The sequence below is a fragment of the Carlito syrichta genome, unplaced genomic scaffold, assembly GCF_000164805.1.
Source record: "Carlito syrichta isolate Samal-C Ts95f unplaced genomic scaffold, Tarsius_syrichta-2.0.1 Scaffold104742, whole genome shotgun sequence".
Classification (NCBI taxonomy): Eukaryota; Metazoa; Chordata; class Mammalia; order Primates; family Tarsiidae; genus Carlito; species Carlito syrichta.
In genome coordinates this window covers 517,585-542,243 of record NW_007048838.1, presented here as the reverse complement: position 1 = coordinate 542,243, position 24,659 = coordinate 517,585, and the positions used below count along the sequence as shown (strand labels likewise).

The window sequence follows — 24,659 nt, the reverse complement described above, 5'->3', positions numbered from 1 at the left end:
CATTTTTGGTAATAGAAACAGGTTCAGTGCACGCAGTTTTTGGATGTTCAATGTGAAAGTAACTAACCACACATTTAATGCAATCACGAAAGTCGGCTGCAGGCGGCGAGAGTGGGTCTCGGAACCTTCCTGTTGAGGATCTATTTCGGGAGGGACCGAAAAAGAGGTGGGATCCTTTGTCGCGATGTGGGGCGGCCGCAAGCTGAGTTCCTCCGGCAGTCGTTTTTTCGGTGTGTTCGGGTCCGGGCGTCGGGGTACACAAACCGAGCGCCCTCCCCCAACCTCATCGGCCGGTGAGTGTACGTGCGGAGGTCCCCGCGCGCCGACCACTGGGCGCGGGCGGTTCTGCGCATGCGCGGAGGGAGGCGGTGGTAGTCACAGAGCTGCGTGGCGCGAGGAGTCACCGCCGAATCTGCAGCTTGGCTCCGGGCTCCTGCTCTCCGTTGAACACCCGGGGTGATCCCTTTTGCAGGCATCGGGCAAAAGAGCTGAGGCCTAGTGGTCTTGGCTGAGAAGAACGCAGGGGCGGGTAGCCTCCAGGTATTCCTTGACCTTCTTGTTTTGGTGGAGCTCCCCCAGGAGCGGGGCAGGAAAAACACAAGTCTCTGCTAGTTGTGCATAGCTTTTTGTCTGTCTTTTATTTGCACATATCTTGCTTTTCTTCAGAAAGAATTTAAGGCAGCGATACCACTTTTGGATTAATCGGTTAATTCAACAGACTGTTGCAATTAAGTTCAAGAAAATGATGCACTGTAGACTACAGTTTGATTTTGGAACCCTCAGTGTTAACCAGAAAGTTTATCTCTTAGGTGAAACTCATTTAACAAATACTGTGTGCCAGGCACTGTATGGTCACTAGGAATTTAAAAATGAGTGATACCTCAAGGGTCTTTTTTTTTAAATGTTGGAATAGAACTAAGATTATAAGTGAGCAAAAATTGGGAAATCTAATAGCCTACCCATGAGGTTTATTAGTTGGTACTCTTGTACAGTGAAAAATAGTACAGCCAATAAAAAGGATTTAAATCTAGTTATATCCACATGGAAAAAATGAGTAGGATATTGTGTTAAGAAAGTAAGTTGCAAATCAGTATGTATTGTGAACTTGGAGATATAGGTTAGACACATATTGAGAATTAGAAATAGGCCAAAATTTTAGCAGTGATTGCCTGTGGTAGAATAGGTAATTTTCTATCATTTTATCACACTATTATACTTTTCTTTTTTTGAACTTTTTTTCCAGTAAATGTGTCTTTTATCAACAGAATTTTACTGATAAACTTATTTCTAGATTATGAGGGATGAACATGGAAGGAGCATGTGGTCTGTATTTGGGATCAAGGATACCTCTTGAGTGAGGTATTTTTAGAAGTCTTGAAGGAGTTTGCCAGTTTTAGAAGCAGTTGGAGAGACCAAAGGATCAGCATGAAAATGTATAAGAAGGTTTATGGAGAAACTAAAGTATTCCTTGAAAAGTAAAGTGTGTGGATGGAGGGCAGGAAGTAATGGTAGGAGTGGCAAAAGATGAGACTAAATTCGGCCATGACAAGTTCACGAAAGGTAATGTATACCGCCCAAGGTTGCTTTTATCCCTGAAGACAGTGGAAACTACCGAAGGAGCAACATGATCAGGCTTGTGTTTAAGAAATTACACTTGAGCTGGGCTCGGTGGCTCAGCCTGTAATCCCAGCACTTTGGAAGGCCAAGGCGAGTGGATTGCCTGAACCCAGGGGTTGGAGACCAACCTGGGCAACTTGGCAAGACCTCGTCTTTACAATAAATCAAAAATTAGCCGGGCCTGGCAGCGCAATCCTATAGTTCCAGCTACTTGGAAGGCTGAGATGGAAGGATTGCCAGAGCCCAGCAGGTCTATGCTGGGATGGCTGTGAATGTGTCACTGCACTCCAACCTGGGCGACAGACTCCAACTCAGGAAAAAAAAAATATATATATATATATATTTATATATGTAACCATTAAACTAAGAAAGGATGCTTAACCTGACTCATAAATTAAAACTTCACTAAGAAGTTGGGTGCAGTGGCTCATACCTGTAATCCCAGTACCTTTGGAAGTTGAGGCAGGAGGATTGCTCGAGCCTAAGAGTTTGACACCAGTGTAGGCAACATAGTGAGACCTTGTCTCAACAAAAAATAAAAAATTAGCCAGGTGTGGTGGCATGCACCTGTAGGTCTCAGCCTACTCAGGAAGGTAAGGCAGAAGGATTGAGTGAGCCCAGGAGGTCAAGGCTGCAGTGAGCTGTGATTGTGCCACTGCACTCCAGCCTGGGCAACAGAGTGAGTCCCCAACTCAAACAAACAAACAAAAAAATGCATATCAACACTAAGATGCCATTTTATGCTTGATTAGCAAGCACTAAAATGTCGAGCACACTGGGTGACAGTGTAGGAAAACCAGCACTAGATACTCTCATATATTACCCACGGGGTTGTAAATTGTTCAACACCTATGGGTTTGGCAATTACAAATTTACAAATGCACATACCCTTTGACATAATTCTTGGGATTTTACCTTTAGGTTCTCTCAAACACAAACAGAATTACCTATGTAATTCAATTTCATAGTTTTGCTAATAACCTAAATACCCATTAATAGGGAACTACTTAAGTAAATGATATAGCCATAGAATGGGTTACCATGCAACCTGCAAAAAAAGGGGAAACTGTGCTGTATTATAAAATAATCTCCAAGATACATTGATAGGTTAAAGAAAATGCAAGCTGGGCTCGATGGCTCAGCCTGTAATCCCATGCCTTTGGGAGGCTGAGGTGAGTGGATTGCCTGAGCCCGCGGGTTCGAGACCCGCCTGGGCAACTTGGCGAGACCTCATCTCTACAATAAATCAAAATTAGCCGGGCGTGGTAACGCGCACCTGTAGTTCCAGCTACTTGGAAGGCTGAAGTGGAAGGATCGCCGGAGCCCAGCCGGTCGAGGTTGCGGTGGCCGGGAGCAGCCACTGCACTCCAGTCTGGGCGACAGAGCGAGACTCCAACTCAAAAAAAAAAAAAAAAAAAGCAGAAGAATGTGTATATTGTACTACGTTTTATATAAAATTAGAGAAGTTGATACTTTGAAATAATTGCATATATAAAATGTCTCTGGAATTTTATATACAAATTTAGTAATGATGGTTGCCTATAGGTAAATAAACTGGATAGCTACAGTCAGGAGTGGGAGAGATACTTTGTAGTGATCCTTGACTTTTAAAATTTTTTATTTTGAAATAATTTAAAATTCACAAGAAGTTGCAAAAATAGCACAGATAATGTTCCATATACCCTTCACCCAGTTCCTCAGTGATAACATTTTATATAACCACAGTACATTGCCAGTGATAGGAAATTGACAGTATATTAACTACAGAACTTATTTAAATTTCACCACCTTTACATACATTTATTGTGTGTGTGAGTGAGGGTGTGTGTGTGTGTGTATGTGTGTGTGTGCGCGCATACAGGCATGTGTACGAGAGGGGACCCCAAAAAACTGGAATTTATTTATTAAAAATCGTGTATTCTTAAATGTTTAAACTTCAGTCACCTTTAAAGCACTCTGACGCAATACACCTATCAAGATGCTTTTTCTACCTCTCAAGACAGTTTTTGAACTTTTCCATTTTCCATTTTGATGCCTTCTGCTGTTTTTTTTTTTTTTTTTTTTTCACCTCTTGCATATTGGCAAAATGTCTCCCTTTGAGAACTTTTTTCATTCAGGGAAACAAACAAACAAAAGTCACTCAGTGTGAGACTGGGAGAATAGGGAGGATGGGACACAGGAATTACATCATTTTTGGTCAAAAACCGCTGAACACTCAGTGGTTGTGGGCAGGTGCACTCATAAGTCACCCATCATGAAATGGGTAAACACTTGACAGAATCTCAAAAAAAAATCACTGTAGCTGAACACAGCCTCTCACAACAACACTACCTGGTACAGTGATGCCAATGGGTTCCTAGAACACTTAACTAGTGGGGGAATACATACAACCAAGGGGCATGCCCCCTCAAAATTCCAGGTTTTTTGGGGTCCCCCCTCTTATATGTGCTTGATCATGTATATAGATTGGTGTAACCACCACTGTCAGGATACAAAACCACAAACTTTCTGGTGCTACGTCTTTTTAGGCAAACCCTACCCCAACCTTAACCTTTGGCAATCACTGATCTATTCTTCATAACTATGATTTGTCATTCATATGAATGGAATTGTGTGGCATATACCTTTTGAGCTGAAGGTATATACTTTTGAAATCCATCCAAGATGTTACCTGTATCCTATGCTTTTTATTTTTTTGTATTTTATTATATCGACACAGTAGTTTGTTTTGCTGTTCACATATTGTAGTATATTTTTGTTGTTTTCAGTTTGGGCCTCTTATAAATAAAACTGCTATGAACATTCATATGCAGGTTGTGGATGGACGTAAGTTTTCCCTTCTCTGGAAAGGTTAGGGCTAGAGTTAGGGTTAGGGTTCTCTGGAATAAATGCCCAGGAAGTGCAATTGCTGAGTTGTATGGTTGTGCACATTTAATTTCATTAGGAACTGCTAAACTGCTTTCCGAAGTGGCTATACTATTTTATATTCCCATTAGCAATATATAAGAGATCTAGATGCTTCATATCCTGGTCTGCACTTAGTAATATGTGGATTTAAAAATTTTAGTCGTTTTGATAGGTATGTGGTGATATCGCACTGTGGCTTTCATTTGCATTAACTTAGTGGCTGTTAATATTGAACATCTCTTTATGTGTTTATTTGTATCTGAATATCCTCTTTGATGAAGTATCCATATCTTTTTATATCTGTTTTATTTTATTTTATTTTATTTTATTTTTTTGAGTTGGAGTCTCGCTCCGTCGCCCAGACTGGAGTGCAGTGGCTGCTCCCAGGCACCGCAGCCTCAACCTGCTGGGCTCCAGCGATCCTTCAGCCCCAGCCTTCCAAGTAGCTGGAACTACAGGCACACGCTACCACACCTGGCTAATTTTTGATTTATTGTAGAGATGAGGTCTTGCCAAGTTGATTGGGTGGGTCTCGAACCCGCGGGCTCAGGCAATCCACTCACCTCGGCCTCCCAAAGCGCTGGGATTATAGGCTGAGCCACTGAGCCTGGCCATACCTATTTTATAATACAAACTTTTTATAATTATATGGCTTAGTTTTTGTTGGGGGAAGATGTTTTTGTTTTTTACTGTTGAGTTTAAAGAGTTCCTTATATATATTCTGGATACAAGTCCTTTGTCAGACATGTGTTTTGCAAGTATTTCATTTCAGTCTTCTCTTTTTCTTAACAGAATCTTTTTCAAAACAAAAGTTTTAAAATTTGAATCCAGGCCGGGCGTGGTGACTTAGCCTGTAATCCCAGCATTTTGGGAGGCTGATGTGAGCAAATTGCCTGAGCCTGGGGGTTTGAGACCAGCTTGGGCAACTTGGTGAGACCTTGTCTCTACAATAAATCACAAAAACTATCCGGGCTTGGTGGCATGCGTCTGTAGCTCCAGCTACTAGGAAGGCTGAGGTGAAAGGATCGCCTAAGCCCAGCAGGTCAAGGCTTCGGTGGCCACAGCACTCCAGCCTGGGCGACAAGAGTGAGACTCCAACTCAAAAAAATCAATTAAATAAAATTTGAATACACTCAATCAGTTTATTTTTATGTATCATGCTTTGGGTGTTATGTGTAAGAACTCTGCCTAACTCTAAGTCATGAGAATTTTTTTCTGTATTTCTTCTAAAAGTTTTATAGATTTGCATTTAGACCAGTGATCCATTTTGAGTTTTGTTTTTTGTCTTTGCTTTTGTTTTTTTGATTTGGGGTCTGGCTGTGCCACCCAGGCATGAGTACAGTGGAACCTCAAACTCCTGGGTTCTAGTGAGCTTCCCACCTTAGCCTTCCACGTAGCTGTGATTTTAAGGACCTGCCACCACACCTGGCTTTTTTTTTTTCTGTAGAGATATGGTTTTATTATGTTACCCAGGCTGCTCTTGAACTCCTGACCTCAAGTGATCCTCCTCCCTTGGCTTCCCTAAATGCTGGAATTACATGCATGATCCACTTAGCTTGACCTATTTTTGTATAAGATGTGAGATTTAGGTTGAGCATTGTAGAATTTTCTGTTTTTCTTTTACTTATGAAGTTTAATTGTTTCAACAGCATGTACTGAAAATACTGTCCTCCTTCTTCCGTTGAATTTCTTTTGCAGCATTGTCAAAAATCAGCTGGGTTAACTTTTTTGGCCTGATTCTGGTCTCTCTGTTGTTCCATTGATTTACATGTCTGTCCCTCCTCCAATACCAAACTGTCTTAATACTGTAACTCTATAGAAAGTCTTAAAATTCAACTTTTCTTCTGTTTCAATATTATTTTAGCTCTTCTATTTCTTTTGCCCTTTCTTTTCTTTTTTTTTTTTTTTTTTTGAGTTGGAGTCTCACTCTGTCGCCCAGACTGGAGTGCAGTGGCCACTCCTGGCCACCGCAGCCTCGACCTGCTGGGCTCCGGCGATCCTTCTGCCTCAGCCTTCCAAGTAACTGGAACTACAGGCGCATGCTACCACACCCAGCTAATTTTTGATTTATTGTAGTGATGAGGTCTCACCAAGTTGCCCTGGTGGGTCTCAAACCCGCGGGCTCAGGCAATCCACTCACCTCAGCCTCCCAAAACATGGGATTACAGGCTGAGCCACGGAGCCTGGCTTCTTTTGCCCTTTCATATAAAAGTTAGAATCAGCTTGCCTGTATCTACCAAAAAAAAAAAAAAAAAAAAAAGCTGTTGGGATTTTGATAGTACTTGTGTTAAATGTATATAGACCAATTTGAGGACAACTGATGTCCTTACTATGTTGAGTCTTCCAATCAGTGAACATCCTATGTCTCACCTTTATTAGGTCTTTGATTTCTTTCATCATTGTTTTATAACTGTAAACATATAGATTCTGTTTTTATTTGAGTTGCACAGCAATGAAAGTATTTTTTTGGAATGATTTTAAATGGTATGACATTTTGTATTTTGAATTTTGCTTCCCAACTGTTTATATTTAGGATATAGAGACATGATTGACTTTTTGTGAGTTGACCTTGTAATCTTCAACTTTGCTGAACTCACTTGCTAGTTTCAGGAGTTTTTGTTTGTTTGTTTGTTTGTCAATATTTCCTGGGATTTTCTACTTAGACAATAGGGACAGTTTACAGTCTTCCTTAACATCGCTATGCCTTTTATTTCCTTTTCTTGCTACTGCACTGGATAAGACTTTCATTGCTATGTTGAATAAGAGTGGTGAGAATGGGCATGCTTACCTTGTTTCTGATTTTGGGAGGAAAGTGCTGAGTCCTTTACCATTAAGTATTATGTGAGTTGTAGGAGTTTTATAGATAATTTGTAAAGATATTTTGTATAATATAATTTGTAAAGATTTGTATAGATAATTTTTATAGATAATTTGTAAAAATAATTTTCCTTCTAAGTTTGCTGAGAACTTTTAATCATAATGGATGCAGATTTTATCAAATGTTTTGTCTGCAACCATCAGTATGATTGTATGGTTTTTCTTTTTTTGATTGTTAATATATGATCAATTACACTGATTGATATTTTTAATATTGAATTAGTGTTGCTTGCCTGGACAAATCTTGCTTGGTTGTGCTGTATTATCCTTTTTATATGTTGCTGAATTCTATTTGCTAATACTTACTGAAAATGTTTGTGTCTATTCATGAGAGAGCTTGGTCTGTAGGCTTCTTTGCTATTCTTTGTTTGATTTTTGTATCCAGGTAATGTTGGCTTCATAAAATGGGTTGGGAAGTATTCCTCGGCCTTCTATTTTATGAAAGTAATTAGGTAGAATTGGTTGTTATTTCTACTTTAAGTGAGTAGATTTCACCAGCAAAGCCGTCTGAGACTAGAGATTTGTTTTTCAAAAGGCTTTTTAACTATGAAGTTAGTTTATTTAGTAGTTATATAGAGTATTCAGGCTATGTACTTCATCTTGCATGAATTTTGGTTGTTTGGGGGTTTTTTTGGAATTAGTCCACTTTGTCTTAGTTGTAGAATTTCTGTGTGTAGAGTTTTTGTAGTATTTTGTTATCTTCATTTCAATGTTCATCATGTATATAGTGATTTTTTTTCTTTAATTTCTGATACTGGTAATTTAGGTCTTCTCTTGTCAGTCTTGCTAGAGGATTATAAATTTTATTGATCTTTGCAATGAATTAACTTTAGGTTTGATTTACTTTCTCTGGTTTTGTTTTCAATGTTTTGATTTCCATTTTTATCTTTATTATTTTCTGACTTCTACTTGTTTTAAGTTTATTTTGCTCCCTCTTTTCTTTTCCTTTCTTTGAGTAAGGCTTTCACACTCTGTTGCCCAGGTTGGAGCACAGTAGCACGATCACTGTAGCTTCAACCTCCTGGGCTCAGGTGATTCTTCTCAGCCTCCCATGTAGCCACAACTACAGGCACGTGCCACCATGCCTGGCTAATTTTTTTATTTTTTGGAGTAGGGTCTCACTATGTTACCTAGGCTGGATTCTCTCCTTTCTAGTGCTTGAGGTGGAAACTTAGATTGTTGATCTGACACTTTTCTTTATTTCTTTCTTTTTAAATTATTTTTTAAAGATGTTGGTTATGATCTTTCTTCTTTTTCTTTTTTCTTTTTTCTTTTTTTTTTGAGTAGGAGTCTCACTCTGTCGCCCAGACTGGAGTGCAGTGGCCGCTCCCGGCCACTGCAGCCTCGACCTGCTGGGCTCCAGCGATCCTTCCGCCTCAGCCTTCCAAGTAGCCGGAATTACAGACATGTGCTACCACGCCCGGCTAATTTTTTATTTATTGTAGAGATGAGGTCTCACCAAGTTGCCCAGGCAGGTCTCAAAACCCTCAGGCTCAGGCAGTCCACTCACCTCAGCCTCCCAAAGGCGCGGGATTACAGGCTGAGTCACCGAGCCTGACTCTTTCTTCTTTTTCAATATGATTATTTAGTGTTACAAATTTCCCTCTAAGCACTGCTTTAGCTATAGTCACAGATTTTTATATATTGTATATTTATTTTCATTTAGTCAATTTAAAAAATTTTTCCTGAGGCTTTTTCTTTGGCTTATGTTGTTTAAAAGTGTTTTGTTTAATATCCAAGTGTTTTGCTTTTTTTTAAATGATATTTTCTATTCTAGTTTGCTCCTGTTACAGTCAGAAACAGTTTTTGTATGATTTCACTTTAACTTGTGAAGATTTGTTTTATGTTCAAGGATATGATCTATTTTTATAAGTGCTTCATGCATGCTTAAATCATGTATATTCAGTTGTTTGGGAGGAGTGTTTTATAAATTTTGTTATAAAACTTTATAAAAGCGTTTTATAGATTTTATTGGTTGATAATGTTGTACAGTTCTTCTTTATTCTTACTGATTTTCTAATGGTCTATCAATGACTGAGGGAGGGGTATTGAAGTCCCTAACACAATTGTGGATTTGTTTCTTTCTCGACTGTCCATTTTTGCTTCATGCGTTTTGAAATTCTCTTGTTTGGTATGTACACATTTAGGATTGCTTTGACTTCTTAGTGGATTGTCCCTTTAATATAATGATGTAATAATGTTCCTCTTTGTTTCTGGTACTTTTCTTTGCTCCAAATTCTACTTTTTTTTTGAGTTGGAGTCTCACTCTATTGCCCAGACTAGAGCGCAGTGGCATGCTCACAGCCACCACAGTTTCAACTTGCTGGGCTCAGGTGATCCTTCTGCTTCAGCCTTCCAAGTAGCTGGAACCACAGGCATGTGCCACCATACCCAGCTAATTTTTTTGATGTATTGTAGAGACGAGGTCTTGCCAAGTTGCCCAGGCTGATCTGGAACCCTTGGGCTCAGGCAGTCCTCTTGCCTCAGCCTCCCAAAGTGCTGGGATTACAGGCGTGAGCCACTGCGCCTGGCTAAAGTCTACTTTGTGTAAATGTGTATTGAGTAACTGAATGTTCTGCAACATAGCACCTGGTTCATAAAGCAGGTCCTCATAAGTATAGGCTAGGTGAATATTTTAGGATAATATATATAAGGTTATGTGTGTATATGTGTGTGTGTGTGTGTGTGTGTGTGTGTGTGTATCTATATACACACGCACACATTTTTTTCCTCTCTAAAAGGTGTTGAGCATATGTAAAAATCTATTTTGTGTAGCTAACACAGAATTGACAGAATTTGATCGAGTTCTGACACAAAATAACATAATTAATATTATCCTGGTTTAAAAAGTAACACTTTATATTTGAATATTATTCTTTGTAATTTTGTGCAGAGTATGGATGCGAAAAACCTGAATGATATAAAAGCTTAAACATATGCATTACTTGCTTTTGCTAATTATAATTTCAGAAATGCCTGGATTAGAGTTAGATACCAGAATATAAAGCCTTTGTTTAAGTAAAATCCAAAATTTAGTTTTAAAAAACTCTTTATCAGTTGTAATTTGACCTAAGATTACCATATAAAATAAATTTTCATTTACACACATATCAGGGATTCTTACTGTGCAATGCTTTTCTCTAGACATTTAATTTTTTTTCAGTTTATTCAAAGAACCAGCTTAATTGGACTCTACAAACTAAACCAGGGGTTTTTGGTGAATACAGAACCATGTGGTTCAAATCCTGCAGGACTTTTTCCTGTTTGAACAGAATGAAAATTTACAGGTGAGTTATTATATGGCACATATTTACATAATTATATGCAAGAGTTGTTTAGTCGATTATTTTTAATAAACCCAGTCAGCATGTAATAGCTCATGTGGTTTGATTAAAGTAGCTTTTACTTATTTAAATGTTAGCTAATTTATTTTTTAATAGTTTTTAAATTTGGAAAGTTTCAAGTGTACAGAAAAGGTGATAGAGTAATACACTATCCAGCCAGTACTTAACCCTCATCTACATTCAGAGATAGCTTTTTTTTTTTTTTTGAGTTGGAGTCTCACTCCTGCGCCCAGACTGGAGTGCAGTGGCCGCTCCCGGCCTCCGCAGCCTCGACCTGCTGGGCTCCGGCGATCCTTCCGCTTCAGCCTTCCGAGTAGCTGGAACTACAGGCGTGCATTACCACGCCCAGCTGATTTTTTTTATTTATTTATTGTAGAAATGAGGTCTCGCCAAGTTGCCAGGCAATTCACTCACCTCAGCCTCCCAAAGCGCGAAATTACAGGCTGAGCCACCGAGCCCAGCTAGCTTTTATTTTTAATATAAAACTATGTTACTTGGAGAAGTATGTTTACTTTCTTATAGCATCTTCATGACAAAATACAATGCAAATCATAAATGTAGCTTATAATACCTACTGCAATGTAAAGAAATTTTAAGATAATTATTTGAGTGCAGCATAAATATGATAAGGTGGGTAAGGTAGTAAGATTGAATCAAAGTAATGTCTTTCTGTGTTTGTACTTTGAAATCCAATTTCTAACCTTGTGAAAAATAATTGCATAGCATTAATTAATGCTTCAGCTCTGTCTTTTAAGTGCTTGCTCCTGCTTCTTGTAAATGAGCTCCTCTGGGGTTGGATGTATATAAAATGATTTTTAGTCAAATGAACAACTGCCTACTTTTATCTGTTGTAAATTAATCCTTGATTACTGAGGCTTTGCATTAAGCTTGGAAAAGGCTTATATATTCCTAAAATAATATTAATATTAAAGAGGAATGACATTTGAATCTTAAAAGAATAAAAAGTAATGAATATAGAATGTACACTCCATATGTAGCTAAGAAAAGCATAATAAAAATATGACTGACATCACCTTTTCTTTTTTTTTTTTTTTTTTGAGTTGGAATCTCACTGTCACCCAGGCTGGAGTGCAGTGACACACTTGCAGCCACCCCAGCGTCGACCTGCTGGGCTCCAGCCACCTCAGCCTTCCAAGTAGCCAGAACTACAGGCGCGTGCTACCATGCCCAGCTAATTTTTGATTTATTGTAGAGATGAGTTCTCGCCAAGTTGCCGGGACTGGTCTCAAACCCATGAGTTCAGGCAATCCACTTGCCTTGGCCTTCCAAAGTGCTGGGATTACAGGCAGAGCCACTGAGCCCAGCCAACATCATCTTTTCTAACTTAACAGCCTTATTATCTTTTACCCAAACAGGCCTTTATGGAAGGATTTTTCTATATTGTACTATGACATGGAACTCAGTGTAGTATTTGTCCAACCCCAGTTTAATCCCTTTGAGTAAACAAAACTTGATTAAACATTTAATTAAACAAAATTTTTAACAAATTATATACTTTTCTGGGCCTTTATCTTCAGATTATTAATTTAATAAATGTTTCCTGAGTACCAACTATGTTTCACCCAACCCCACAATTTACTTAACCTCTCTGAACCTCCTTCTTCTAATCTGTAAAATAGGGATAATAACAGTTCCCCCTTGTAGAGTTATCAGAAGTATTAAATGAGACGAAATATGTGGAGTTCTTAAACAGTATTTGGCATTTAGGAAGTGCTCAATAAATGGTAGCCATTATTATTATTAGTTGTAACCCAGAGGCCAAGTTTTATAAAGTTCTGCTTTGTATCAAAACGTACTTGGAAAACAAATTAATTTTGTTTTATCTGTGAATATATATATTTATAAGTAGTTTTGTAAGAAAACTTAGTTTTAAGACATCAAAATTGAGCAATATATATGTATTTTATATGTATTTAGAGTCCAGTAAATTGTAAATAAGAATATCTTTCTACATAATAGATCCCATGTTACATTTTTTTTTAAAACAGCTATGTTTGTCTGGCTCTTTGTTTACACCTCTTAGGTACCTCTGGACGAGACTATACAGTACTTCACAAACCACAGTTGACAGCAGTGAGGTCAAAACCTTCCTGGCCCTGGCTCACAAGTGGTGGGACGAGCAAGGAGTGTATGCTCCTCTTCATTCCATGAATGACCTGAGGGTACCATTTATTAGGTAACATTCCAGAAACTCTGAGTCTCTTAAAATGCAGTTTTTTAAAAAAAAATTCATCTTCTTTTACATTCATTTTTCTCTTGGTTTATACCTAGATAGTTTCAAGATGCTGCATTTTAAGTTTGCTTTGAGAACTAGGGAGATTCTCTTCAATGTCCACTTTTGAAATCATTAATTTTTAAATTTAATTTTTTTTTACTATTCCTAATGAGATTTTTTTTTAATTATAAAGATGTGGGGTGCAATTCAGGGTTAGGTATATAAACATTGATTATGCAGGTACCCTTGTCGTTTTTATTTTAGATTCAAGGGATACACGCCAGAGTCTGCATGTTCATTACCTGAGTGTTCTTGTTTTTTTTTTTTGAGTTGAAGTCTCACTCCGTCGCCCAGACTGGAGTGCAGTGGCCGCTCCTGGCCACCGCAGCCTCAACCTACTGGGCTCCGGCGATCCTTCCGCCTCAGCCTTCCTAGTAGCCGGAATTACAGGCATGCGCTACCACGCCCGGCTGATTTTTTGATTTATTGTAGAGATGAGGTCTCGCCTGCCTAGGCGGGTCTCGAACCCGCGGGCTCAGGCAATCCACTCACCTCAGCCTCCCAAAGGCGCAGGATTACAGGCTGAGCCACCGAGCCCGGCTACCTGAGTGTTCTTAACATGGACATATTGTGTAGTGAGGGACTGCATCTCAGGTTTTCCATTCTCTAGGTGGTGCTCATTGTACCCATAGGTAGTTTCTGAACCCCGCCCCCTTCCCTTCCTCCCCCCTTGTTGGTGTTCGCAGTATCTATTATTTCCACCTTTGTGACCATTTAGATTCCATATGTGAGTGAAAACATGCTGTGTTTGATTTCCTGAGAAACTATTAATTTTTAAAAATATCACCCATCACTTAACTTGAAGCATATTTGGACATCATGTTAAGCAGAATTAAATCCTTATGAAAGGAAACGAGGGTCCTATGGTATTGAGGCCATTTTATAGCTACTGACCTGCCATGTGGCCTTATTGACTTTAGGCAGTTTGGGTAAAGGAAATGCTGCTGAGAAAGTTTGATTCAACAGATATTTTTTGAGAATTCATCTTATACAGAGCTTAGGGCCTAGACTGTAAAAGATATTAAGATGAATGAAATATAATATAATCCATGTGCTTCAGGAACTTATAGGTGACTGTGGGAGAAAAAGAAAGGTAAGAGTTCATCAGGGCTTACATTTAAGGCATTGTTCATTTGTTCTTCTGTCCATTTATTTATTCATCAGACATTTTTGAGCAGCCAGTATAGGCAAGGCACTGTGATAGATGCAGAATATCAGACTCAGACTCCGCCCTCATGAAATTTCTTGATTGGTTTTTGTGAGTCATCCAGAATCATTGCAGCAAAAAGAGAAATATTGGCATCTTTTTATTACCATGACTTTGTGGATCACTGAAACACTAAGGCAAAGAAAAGCAGGAATGCCTTTCTAGTAGGCTGGAACACTGGTTCTCCATAAAATGTGGGCCTTGAGCTGGTGACATCAGTATCACCTGGGAACTCATTAGAAACATAAATGATCAGGTCTCATCTAAGACCTACAGCTCTGGAGGGGGGTCAGCAATCTTTTAGCAAACCTTCCAGGTGACTCTGATGCATATTAAGTTTGAGGATTACTGTGACATCTTTAGACATCTTGTAAAATAGATAATTCAGGGCAGTACTAGCTATGGTTAAAAGCTCAGATTTTATTTTGAGCAGAATTGGAAGTCATTGAAGGGGAATTGACATGACCTAAATTATGATATAAAAGTGTCTTTTTGGAAAATGCATTGGACTTCATTGTTTCCTTACTGTATATTAGAACATTCCAAAGTGATCTAGTTAACCACTATCCATGTTATTCTTAGAATTCATGTAATTTAATAGCAATAGAAGATATTCTAAGCTGCCTTCAATTATTAAAGTAAAATTAAATGTATATCAAGGATTCCAAAAAAATGTATACATATATATGCATTACTTTTCGAAGCTGAATTAAGTTACAGTAGCAATGTGTAGTGTGACATTCATGCAAAAGATGGCATTAATCAAATGTATGCTAGTGTCACCATGTAGCAGGCAGGATAGTCAAAGAAAATGCTGGAAGCATGACTGTCATTGGAGGAGCACAAGACCATTTTGAAATGGTATTTGAAATTCAAGAACGTTGTGGAAGTACAATGACAATGGAGACCTGAGTCTGCAGCAGAAATTCCAACACGCCTAACAATTGCACGCATTCGTAATAAGTTTGAGACTCATGGTTCTGTGTGTGATATGGGAAGATCTGGGAGGCCTCGCACAGCAACAAGTCCTGCTTCTTCTGCTATGGTGTTGGAACAGTTTACACACTTGCCACAGATGTCTACCAAACATGGTCAAGAGTACCTAGACATGCTACATACATCCATTTTATTTGCAATTCATACACTTTTTGGGAATGAATGATTTTAACAAGATGGCACCCCTCTGCATTTCCATTGAGATGTGAGAACTTCCCTCAATGAGAATTTGCTAGGACAACGGGGCAGGATAAAGAGATGTGGCTGAGTTTCTCCCACGTTCTCCTGACTTAGCACCCTTGACTTCTACCTGTGGAGAGCCTTAAAGGATGTGGTGTACCATAGACAACTGGCTACACTGGCGGTATTTCAGGAAGAGACTAAAATGGCATGAGTAGCAATACAGGTGACATTTGGGTCAACGTTGCTCAAGTGGTAGTTCGCTGTAATCAGAAGTGTCTGGATGCTGATGGTAACCGCTCTGAGCACCTCTTATAATAGCAGAAGTCAAACATGACTTGTATTCATCTTTTGTTATTGGTATATGTTGAGTATTACAATTTTTGTACAGTTTTTCCTTTCTTAAAATGTGTATACTTTTTTTTGGCACTCTTGTATATATAAAGCTCAGTTTGAACGTTTAGTTTGCAACATTGTTGGGTGTATACATACCTGTGTATGTATGTATGTTTGTGTGGTAAAGTATTACTATGATGATCTTAGAATGAAGTTTACTTGATTTAGATGCTTATTTACATGCTCATACATGAAAATACCACTTAGAGAACTAAAAGAGATTCAATTTAGAAGGGAATATAAGCAAATTCTGAGACTATAAGTCTCCCGTCTTCTTTTTCTAAGCCCTGTAAAATAGCATATTTCTTGCTGACAAGAAATGGATCTAGTGAATATTGACAACATAGCTAACAGATGTCTCAGGTGACATGACAAAAAAAATTAGGTTAATCTAAACTCAATTATTTTGAAATATTTTCTTTATATTATGACTAGAGCAATAATTAAATCATAGTTACTACTAGATTCTTTCATATCTTTACTCTAAGCCTCCTGTTTTTTATTATTGTAAATGTTTATAAATTAATTGTCATTTAATGCTGAAAATAAAAGATTTGTTATCCAAAAATACCAATAATCCATTTAAAATGGAGTTGAGAGTTCCTTGAAAATTATATACTTTAAAATTTTTACATTGATATAAGTTAATCATTTTTTTATGTGTTGAATTTTTTTTAAAAAGAGACAATCTTTTGAAAACAGTTCCTAATCACCAGCTGGGAAAACCTTTGTCTGGGATGAGGATTCTTGATGTTGGCTGTGGTGGTGGACTGTTAGCTGAAGTAAGTGACTGACAGCTTTCCTGCTATTTTTAACTGGGGAATAAATTAAGAAATGGGCTTGTGTCTCATTTATTCTTTCAACAAATAATATTCACTAAAAAAAGGAATGCAAATGTTGATTTTAATCTTTTTGTGATTATAAAAGTAACACATGCTTTTTATTTTTTTTTAATCTAAAAAAATTTAGAAAATTATACTGATGGATAAAAATAAATATGGGGCCTGTGTCATTGGAAAATTCTGTGATCTCTTCTGTTTGAAGAAATTAGACAGTTTCCACTGGTGGAAACACATGGATAGGCTGTCCTTTCTCACTGGTTTCAATAACAGAACCTAACAGTTTTGCTGAATTGTGGGGCACTTCCTTTCTTAAGTGCTAAGTACTTGGAAGAGTAGTCATCCTTCCTGTGAAGAGTATTTGCTTTAGCCTAAATGCCTTGTAGCTCTATGTAATACTCTTCTGTCACCACAGGAACTTTTGTTTCAATGATGCACCATAATTTGATCTTTGAAAGATGTTTGAAACAACAGTATGGGATCCAAATGCAAGCTAAGATTCAGTGGGATGTGGCACTGTCATGGTACTCAATTCAGCCAAGTTGATGGGGGGTTAACAGAGGTCTTTGATGCACAGCTAAGTTCTCACATGCACAAAAAACTAGTCCTGGCAGTGGGCTAGTTTCTCTTGACATCAATTATAAAATTTCAGGAAACTTAAAATATATGTAAATACGGATTGCCTGAGCCCGCGGGTTCGAGACCCACCTGGGCAGCGAGACCTCATCTCTACAATAAATCAAGAAATCAGCCGGGCGTGGTAGCGCATGCCTGTAATTCTGGCTACTTAGAAGGCTGAGGCAGAAGGATCGCCGGAGCCCAGCAGGTCGAGGCTACGGTGGCCGGGAGCGGCCACTGCACTCCAGTCTGGGCGACAGAGTGAGACTCCGACTCAAAAAAAAAACGTATATATGCAAATACATCCCTTTGAATCAAGAATATCTGGTGTGCAATTGTGAATGAGTTAAGATTTTACTATGTGTGCCCTGTAATCTGCTCAGTGTATTATTGCAGATCTTATGTCTTCAAAGTTAAAATAATGTGATTTATACCTTTAGTTTATTAACTAACATAATATAAATACTATGCAACTTTTGATTAAAATTACGCCTGTATTTGAAAACTTGGACATGTCATGGGAAGTAACTGAATATACGTAAAAGCTTAGAAGAAAAGCTATGAAGAATCATTTCTAGTCAGTCATGGAAAAAAACTGTGGAGAAAAAATTGTTCTTTATAAAATTGGAATATTTCAGAAATGATTGCTGTGGTTTTTTGTTGTTTTTGTTTTTCTTTTCTTTTTTTTTGAGTCAAAGTTTTACTCTGTTGCTGGGCTCAGGTTATCCTTCCTCCTCAGCCTTTCAAGTGGAACTACAGGTGTGCACTACCACACCCAACTAATTTTTTGATTTATTGTAGAGACGAGCTCTCACCAAGTCTCCCAGGCTGGTCTCGAACCCCTGGACTCAGGCATCCTCTGGCCTTTGCCTCCCAAAGTGCTGGGATTACAGGCATGAGTCACTGCACCCCACTGATTGCTGTGTTTCTAATGACATGTTTTTTTTTGAGTCAAAGTCGCACTCTGTTGCCCAGACTGGAGTGCAGTGGCACACTCATGACCACCGCAGCCTCAACTTGCTGGGCTCAGGCAATCTTTCTGCCTCAGCCTTCCAAGTTGCTGGAACTACAGGCGCGCACTACCATGCCTGGCTTATTTTTTGATTTATTGCAGAGACAAGGCCTCACCAAGTTGCCCGGGCTGGTCTCGAACCTCTGAGCTCAGGCAATCCTCTTGCCTCAGCCTCTATTGTACTTTAAATATGTTAACGTTGCACTACATGCAAGTAAATATACCAAGAGTACAGAGACAAAAATGTTTTACTATTCTTAAGTGGTTCTCGATAAGTTTTTTGTTGTTTGGATTGTTATTCTCACTTTTAAGCTTCCAATTATGGAAAAATTCAAATGTATACAGACTAGAGAAGATATCATATGAATTTCTGTGTACCTGCAAATGAGCTCTGGTAATTACCACATCGTGGTTAATCATCTTTCAATTTTTATAAGCTTTTTATTGCTTACATATGTTCTGTTTTGTTACTGAGAGTAACTTTTTTTATGCCATTAGCCTCTAGGGCGGCTTGGGGCTTCAGTTCTTGGACTTGATCCTGTGACTGAGAACATTAAAACAGCACAGTGCCATAAATCATTTGATCCAGTCCTGGATAAGAGGATAGAGTACAGAGCATGTTCCCTGGAAGAGATTGTAGAAGAGACTGCAGAAACATTTGATGCCGTTGTAGCTTCTGAAGTTGTGGAACATGTAACTGATCTAGAAACATTTTTACAGTGCTGCTGTCAAGTGTTGAAAGTAAGACTTATGGAGTTTTTATCTTGGTTTTTTCTTCTGAGTGTGTGTATGTATCCACAGCAATAAAATGTCCCATAATACTTAAGCAGCTCAGCAGGCCAAGTATAGTACAGAAGGAACTGTGAAGCCAGCATTAGGGGACAGCATCTCTGCTGGAGATTTCTTCTACCCCTCAGCTTGCCCTCAATGCCAGGATTTTCCAATGCCCTATTAGTGCCCTGATATCCAGGAATCTTGAAAAATGTCAATGCTGAACATTGGCTGGACATTTATAGCTGTATTTTCCCATTGGTATGGTCTGGAATAAATATCTAACAGATAGTGAATGACAATTACCAAGAAATTGATTTGGATTAATACTTAAAAATCAATAAAAATAATTATTAGTATGAATTTATTTAAGTATCTGATACATATGTGTAAAACAGTTTTCAGCTTATGAAAGAGAACTTGATACATATGATATCACTTGATCGTACCTACAACTAGGTAAAGAAGTAAAGGTAGGTATTGTTCTCACCTCCTTTGACCTATGAAAACTCAGGATTTGTGAGATGTCAAAGGTCACTAGACACTTAAGTGGGGCTGTTTCTTCCCATTACTTACTATGCGTTTATATTAATAGTATAATTTGCCACAGACTTAGTCCTTTGAATGTGGCTCTAAATTTTCTTTCAACTAATATCCCTAAAGTATCATTATCATTATTACTACAAGATTGACTCTATCATTTACATATTCAAGGTGCCACCCTAAGGTCAGAAGTGAGAAGAAATGCCTAGCTCTTACATAAATAGAGCTTTTAAAAATCGTCTTTTAAAAAAACTTTATTTTTTAAGTTATCTTGAATGTATGGAAGTGTTTACAAAGATAGTCCAGTGTTCCTTTTGCCCATTTTACCCTTGTGTTAATGTCTCACATGTAAAGTTCGGTATTAGAATGGGTCACACGAGAAGTCTAGCAACCACAATGGAAGGAGACACTCCCTCTCAGTTGCTGCCCTGTGCTTACACGCCTGAAGGGGTTGCCAACTTCATGTCTGCACCGTAGGAGCCTCACTGGCCTCCTTATAGTACTAACCCTGTGTATAACCCACGGTACAGTTCTCAAGACTAAGAAATCAACATTGGCATTTTACTTAGTAACTGCACTACAAAACTTGTTAAGTTTCATTACTTTTTTTGCTAATGTCATTCTTCTGTTACAAGATCCATTCCAGGCTCCTACATGTGTTTAGTTGCCATGTCTCCTAGTCTTCTTCAATCTGTGACAATTTCTTGGTGTTCCCTCTTTTTTTTTTTTTTCCCAAAGCTAAGTAGAACTCTATGGTAGGTCCCTATGCTTGGTGTTTCCTCTTAAATGGGCTTTATTAAGCGTATCTCTTATTTTCCAAGTGAAACCTCTTAATTATTAATGTTTGTGCTATGTGTCAGTCAATATGTATCATTGGGATTCTTTGACACACGTGAGGAACGCTAGCATTGTGGGTTTTAAAGCCAAGTCCTACTTTCATGGAAATCCTATATTTTAAAAGGTGACTATTGCTTACTGCCGTTTCCTTAGAGTATAATTTTGTAGAACACAGATTAGATATTCACAAGTGATTCTTTAGATATTTTAGAATAGTAGAGTTTTACAGAGAAGAACTAATGTGTGATGATATAGTATGTGATTTTTTGTTTTTAATTTCAGAGCTCACTCCAATATTTCAGGAATTCCATTTGTCTTTTGTGTTTTTTGGTTCAGGCTAGTATTTGAATTATATTACCTTCCTCCCTCCCCCTCCCCTTTCTTTCTCTCTTCCATATGTCAATAGCAGTATGAGTATTTTAGAGGGAATCTTTGGCATTTTACCACCAATAAGCTAATGATAATATATCAAAGAAGGAAGGAGCATAAATGTTCTTGTCATATATGAGACTAAACATAGGAAGCTCCATAAATAAATTAGTCACTAAAAAATGGTAGACTGAACAATCTCATAAATGTTTTGTACTCATCTCAGTGCTTATCTTGATCTCTTTATATTCTTTATGCAAATGAAGTCAAAACAAAACAAAAGACATTCAAACCTTAATCACAAATGCTTTTATCAAAGAACACTTACTGGCAGGGCTCCCCTGCACAAAGTGAGTAGCCCTGTGCTGTGCCAAACAATTTAGTCCTGCACGGCACTTAAAGCCGTGTTGACATATGTTAAAATGTGAATATAGACATGAAACAAGGAAGAGCGGCCTGTTCTCATTTCAATGTTAACATATTTGATATGTCCAAAAGAATATGTATAATATAAATATAAATCACAATCAGGTGTGATTTTAAGAGTTAGTTGTAAATACTGTTGTATAAACTTAGTGATGCATCAAAAATGCCTTTCATGGTAAATTTTCCAAGATAAAAAAATTCTGTTTTGGTAAATTATATTTTATTACATTTTATTTATACTCCTATATCTCAACTGTACTAAATTATTTGGAAGAAAAGAGGAGGGAGGAGTAAGCTAAGCCCTTACTGAACTGATATACCTAATCTTTTAAGTTTTACTTCTGTATAATCTTAATTTTAAAAATTTTACTTCTTTTAGCCCGGTGGCTCTTTATTCATTACTACAATCAACAAAACCCAACTGTCCTATGCCTTGGGAATTGTTTTTTCAGAACAAATTGCAGGTATCGTACCAAAAGGTACTCATACATGGGAGAAGTTTGTTTCACCCGAAAATCTAGAGAGCATTCTGGAATCAAGTAAGTATTAAGAGCCATTTTTACCATTTTCAAAGCCTAACTGAACTTTTAATGCACCTGTAATTACTAATCATATAACCCTGCACTTAATTAACAGGCCATCTTTGCGGGGGGGGGGTTGGTTTTATCTGCTCAACTAGGTCAAAGTCAAAAAACAACAGGTCACCAACTCCTGGAGGTTAGAGTTGAGCAGTAACTGCCACTCCTCTCTCACCTGTGGCACCTAACCCTGGGCCAAGCAGGCAACAGGTGATCAGTGAATACTTTTTGGCCCTTTGGTCCTTGTTTGTTTAAGGATGAGGCACAAATGTCTGTTATTTACATGGCTTCAATTTGCCCTAATGAGCCCTGTCTGTGTCAGTTTATCTTACTTATTATTTTTTTCTGACTCCTCCATATTCAGATCTACTTTGAACTTCTATGTTATTTTTTATGTATTTACAATATTGGTTATTTTGGTGTTTTTTTTTTCCCACCCTCTTATGACCTGGAAGGCAAGAATGTGTTTCCTTTCTGTATTCACTGTATTCACTATACTGTCCAGCTCTGCTTTACACATAGTAAGCACTCAGTTTATGTGTTTAATTCCTGTCAAGTAATAGTATCTGTCAGTCACCCTGCAGGGTACTTAAACACCTGTATTTCTCATGCTTTTTCATATAACATTCTATCAATGAACTTTATTTTACATGGAATAGTATCAGTCTGTAGCAATGTAGTACATTATAAAGATTTCTGCAAATAGATTTGTTGAAAATAGAGTAGGAAAAAAAATCTCAAAAGATGTTTTATGGGGATCTCTTATTGGCAGGCATTTTCTAATAACAGCTGACGTTTATTGAGTACTTTCCAAATTCCAAGCACTGTGTCACTTTACACCCCTAGCTCGTCTGATTCTAACAGCTCTGTGATATATGGTCTGTACATGTAAGACAACTGAGATTTAGAAAGGTTAAGTGACCTGCACACTGACACCATCTAATAAGTGCCAGAGCTGGGATTTGAACCCAAGCAGTCTGCTTCAGAGTGTCTGTTTTAGTCTGTTGTAAGGTATGATCTCTACATGATTACAGAGTATTTTTGCCACTTAAGTTATGGAACGTTGCAGGAGACTCTTGGCACTTGGAAGGTAAATGTTTATTAAATCTACTCTTTCTGATTTTTTTTTTCCAGATGGTCTGTCAGTTCAAACTGTGACAGGGATGCTCTATAACCCATTCTCAGGCTACTGGCATTGGAGTGAAAATACCAGCCTTAACTATGCAGCTCATGCCATGAAATCCAGGGTACAAGAACACCCAGTGTCTGCTGAGCCTGTTTCAAAAGGGGAACCAGAAGACCTCCGAGCTAATGCCTGCCCCAACCCGGTTGTGCATGAAGAGCCGAAGAAATGAATTGCTTCTGAGGGTGGAGTAATAAGACTTGAGAGTCTGATGTATACAAATATAAAACATACACAATTTATCCTTAGAATCGTGAAAAAAAGGCCAATAAAAACGGCTAAAAACCTTGGACAAAGTTTTTATATTTTATCTAATAGCTATTTTCAAGACCTTCTGTGGATAAACAGTTTTGTCGAGATATTTTGTGTGATCTAGGTACTTAAGTCCCTCAGCCTTTGATGTATGAGTAGGGTATACATATTTGTTTCATCTCACAAAACAGATTTTTTCCCTTATGTATTTGCATACTTGTATGGTGTAATGTATTTTAATTTAAAGGAATCTATATCATCTATATTTTTCTTTATTTGGTTTTAGTTAAAGGCAGTTGTGCCTTTGACTAATAAAAACCACATAAAGTATGTATGTGTGCAGGTGTCTTTTTGGTAGAGTGATTTATGTTCCTCTGGGTATATTCCCAGAAGTGGAAATTGCTGGATCATATGGAAGCTCATCTGTAGTTCTTTGAGAAAACGTCACACTGCCTTCCATAAAAGCTGAGCTAGCTTACATTCCCACCAACAGCATAGAAGCATTCCCTCTTCTCTGCAGCCATCGCCAACACCTGTTGTTTTTTGACTTTTTAATAAATATGCTGGATTTTAATACAGAACTGTTTATTACAGGTCTTTTGCATTATTTTAAACTTTACATTTTAAGATAATTTCAAAAGTAATTTCAGACTTAGAAAAAATGTGCAAAAGGAATACAAAGGGTTTTCATATACCCTTTACTCAGCTTTCCCAAATGTTAACATCTTTTATTTTTTGATTTGGAGTCTCACTCGGTCTTCCTGGCTGGAGTGCAGTGTCATCCTCACGGCTACCCCAACATCAACCTGCTGGACTCTGGCAATCCTTCTGCCTCAGTCTTCCAAGCAGCTGAAACTACAGGCATGTGCTACCACGCCCAGCTAATTTTTTGATATATTGTAGAGACAAGGACTCACCAAATTGCCTAGGCTGGTCTCGAACCCTTGGACTCAGGCAATCCTCTCACCTTGGCCTCCCAAAGTGCTGAGATTACAGGCTTGAGCCACTGCGCCCAGCCCAGAACTTTTAGTTTCTGAAATTGTGTCCCTGCTTGTGTAGAAACACAAGGTAAATGTAGCAAAATATGAAGTCAGTGAGTCCTGGTGAGGACACACAGGACACTATTTCTTCAACTTTTCTATGAATTTGAAAGTTTCAAAATCAAATGTTAGCAGAAAATGTTAATGAAATTGTGGTTCTGAGTTGGCCTAGAAAACAAATCCTGCCTGAATTAATGTGCAATTATGACTCCTGTTGCTTTTTAAAAAAATTTATGAGTAGCTTTTGCCACTTACTGTCATCCTTTGGGGTTGTGGAGTGCCAGGCTTTGTGCTAAATGCTATGCCTGTGCAATGTCATCTTATCCTCACAACAGCCCAGTGTGGGAGGGACTATAGCTTGCTCCATTCAC

At 38.1% G+C, this 24,659-nt stretch overlaps 1 protein-coding gene across 1 annotated transcript; it reads left to right on the top strand.

The window, feature by feature from the left end:
- The first annotated feature begins 184 nt into the window (after nt 1-184).
- COQ3 (coenzyme Q3, methyltransferase) lies at nt 185-23,578 on the top strand. Its single transcript, XM_008065915.1, has 7 exons — nt 185-293; nt 10,565-10,688; nt 12,790-12,942; nt 16,503-16,602; nt 18,788-19,030; nt 21,615-21,774; nt 22,948-23,578. Exons 1-7 carry the CDS (start codon nt 185-187, stop codon nt 23,166-23,168), a joined length of 1,110 nt encoding a protein of 369 aa, XP_008064106.1. The 3' UTR covers nt 23,169-23,578.
- The last annotated feature ends 1,081 nt before the right edge of the window (nt 23,579-24,659 follow it).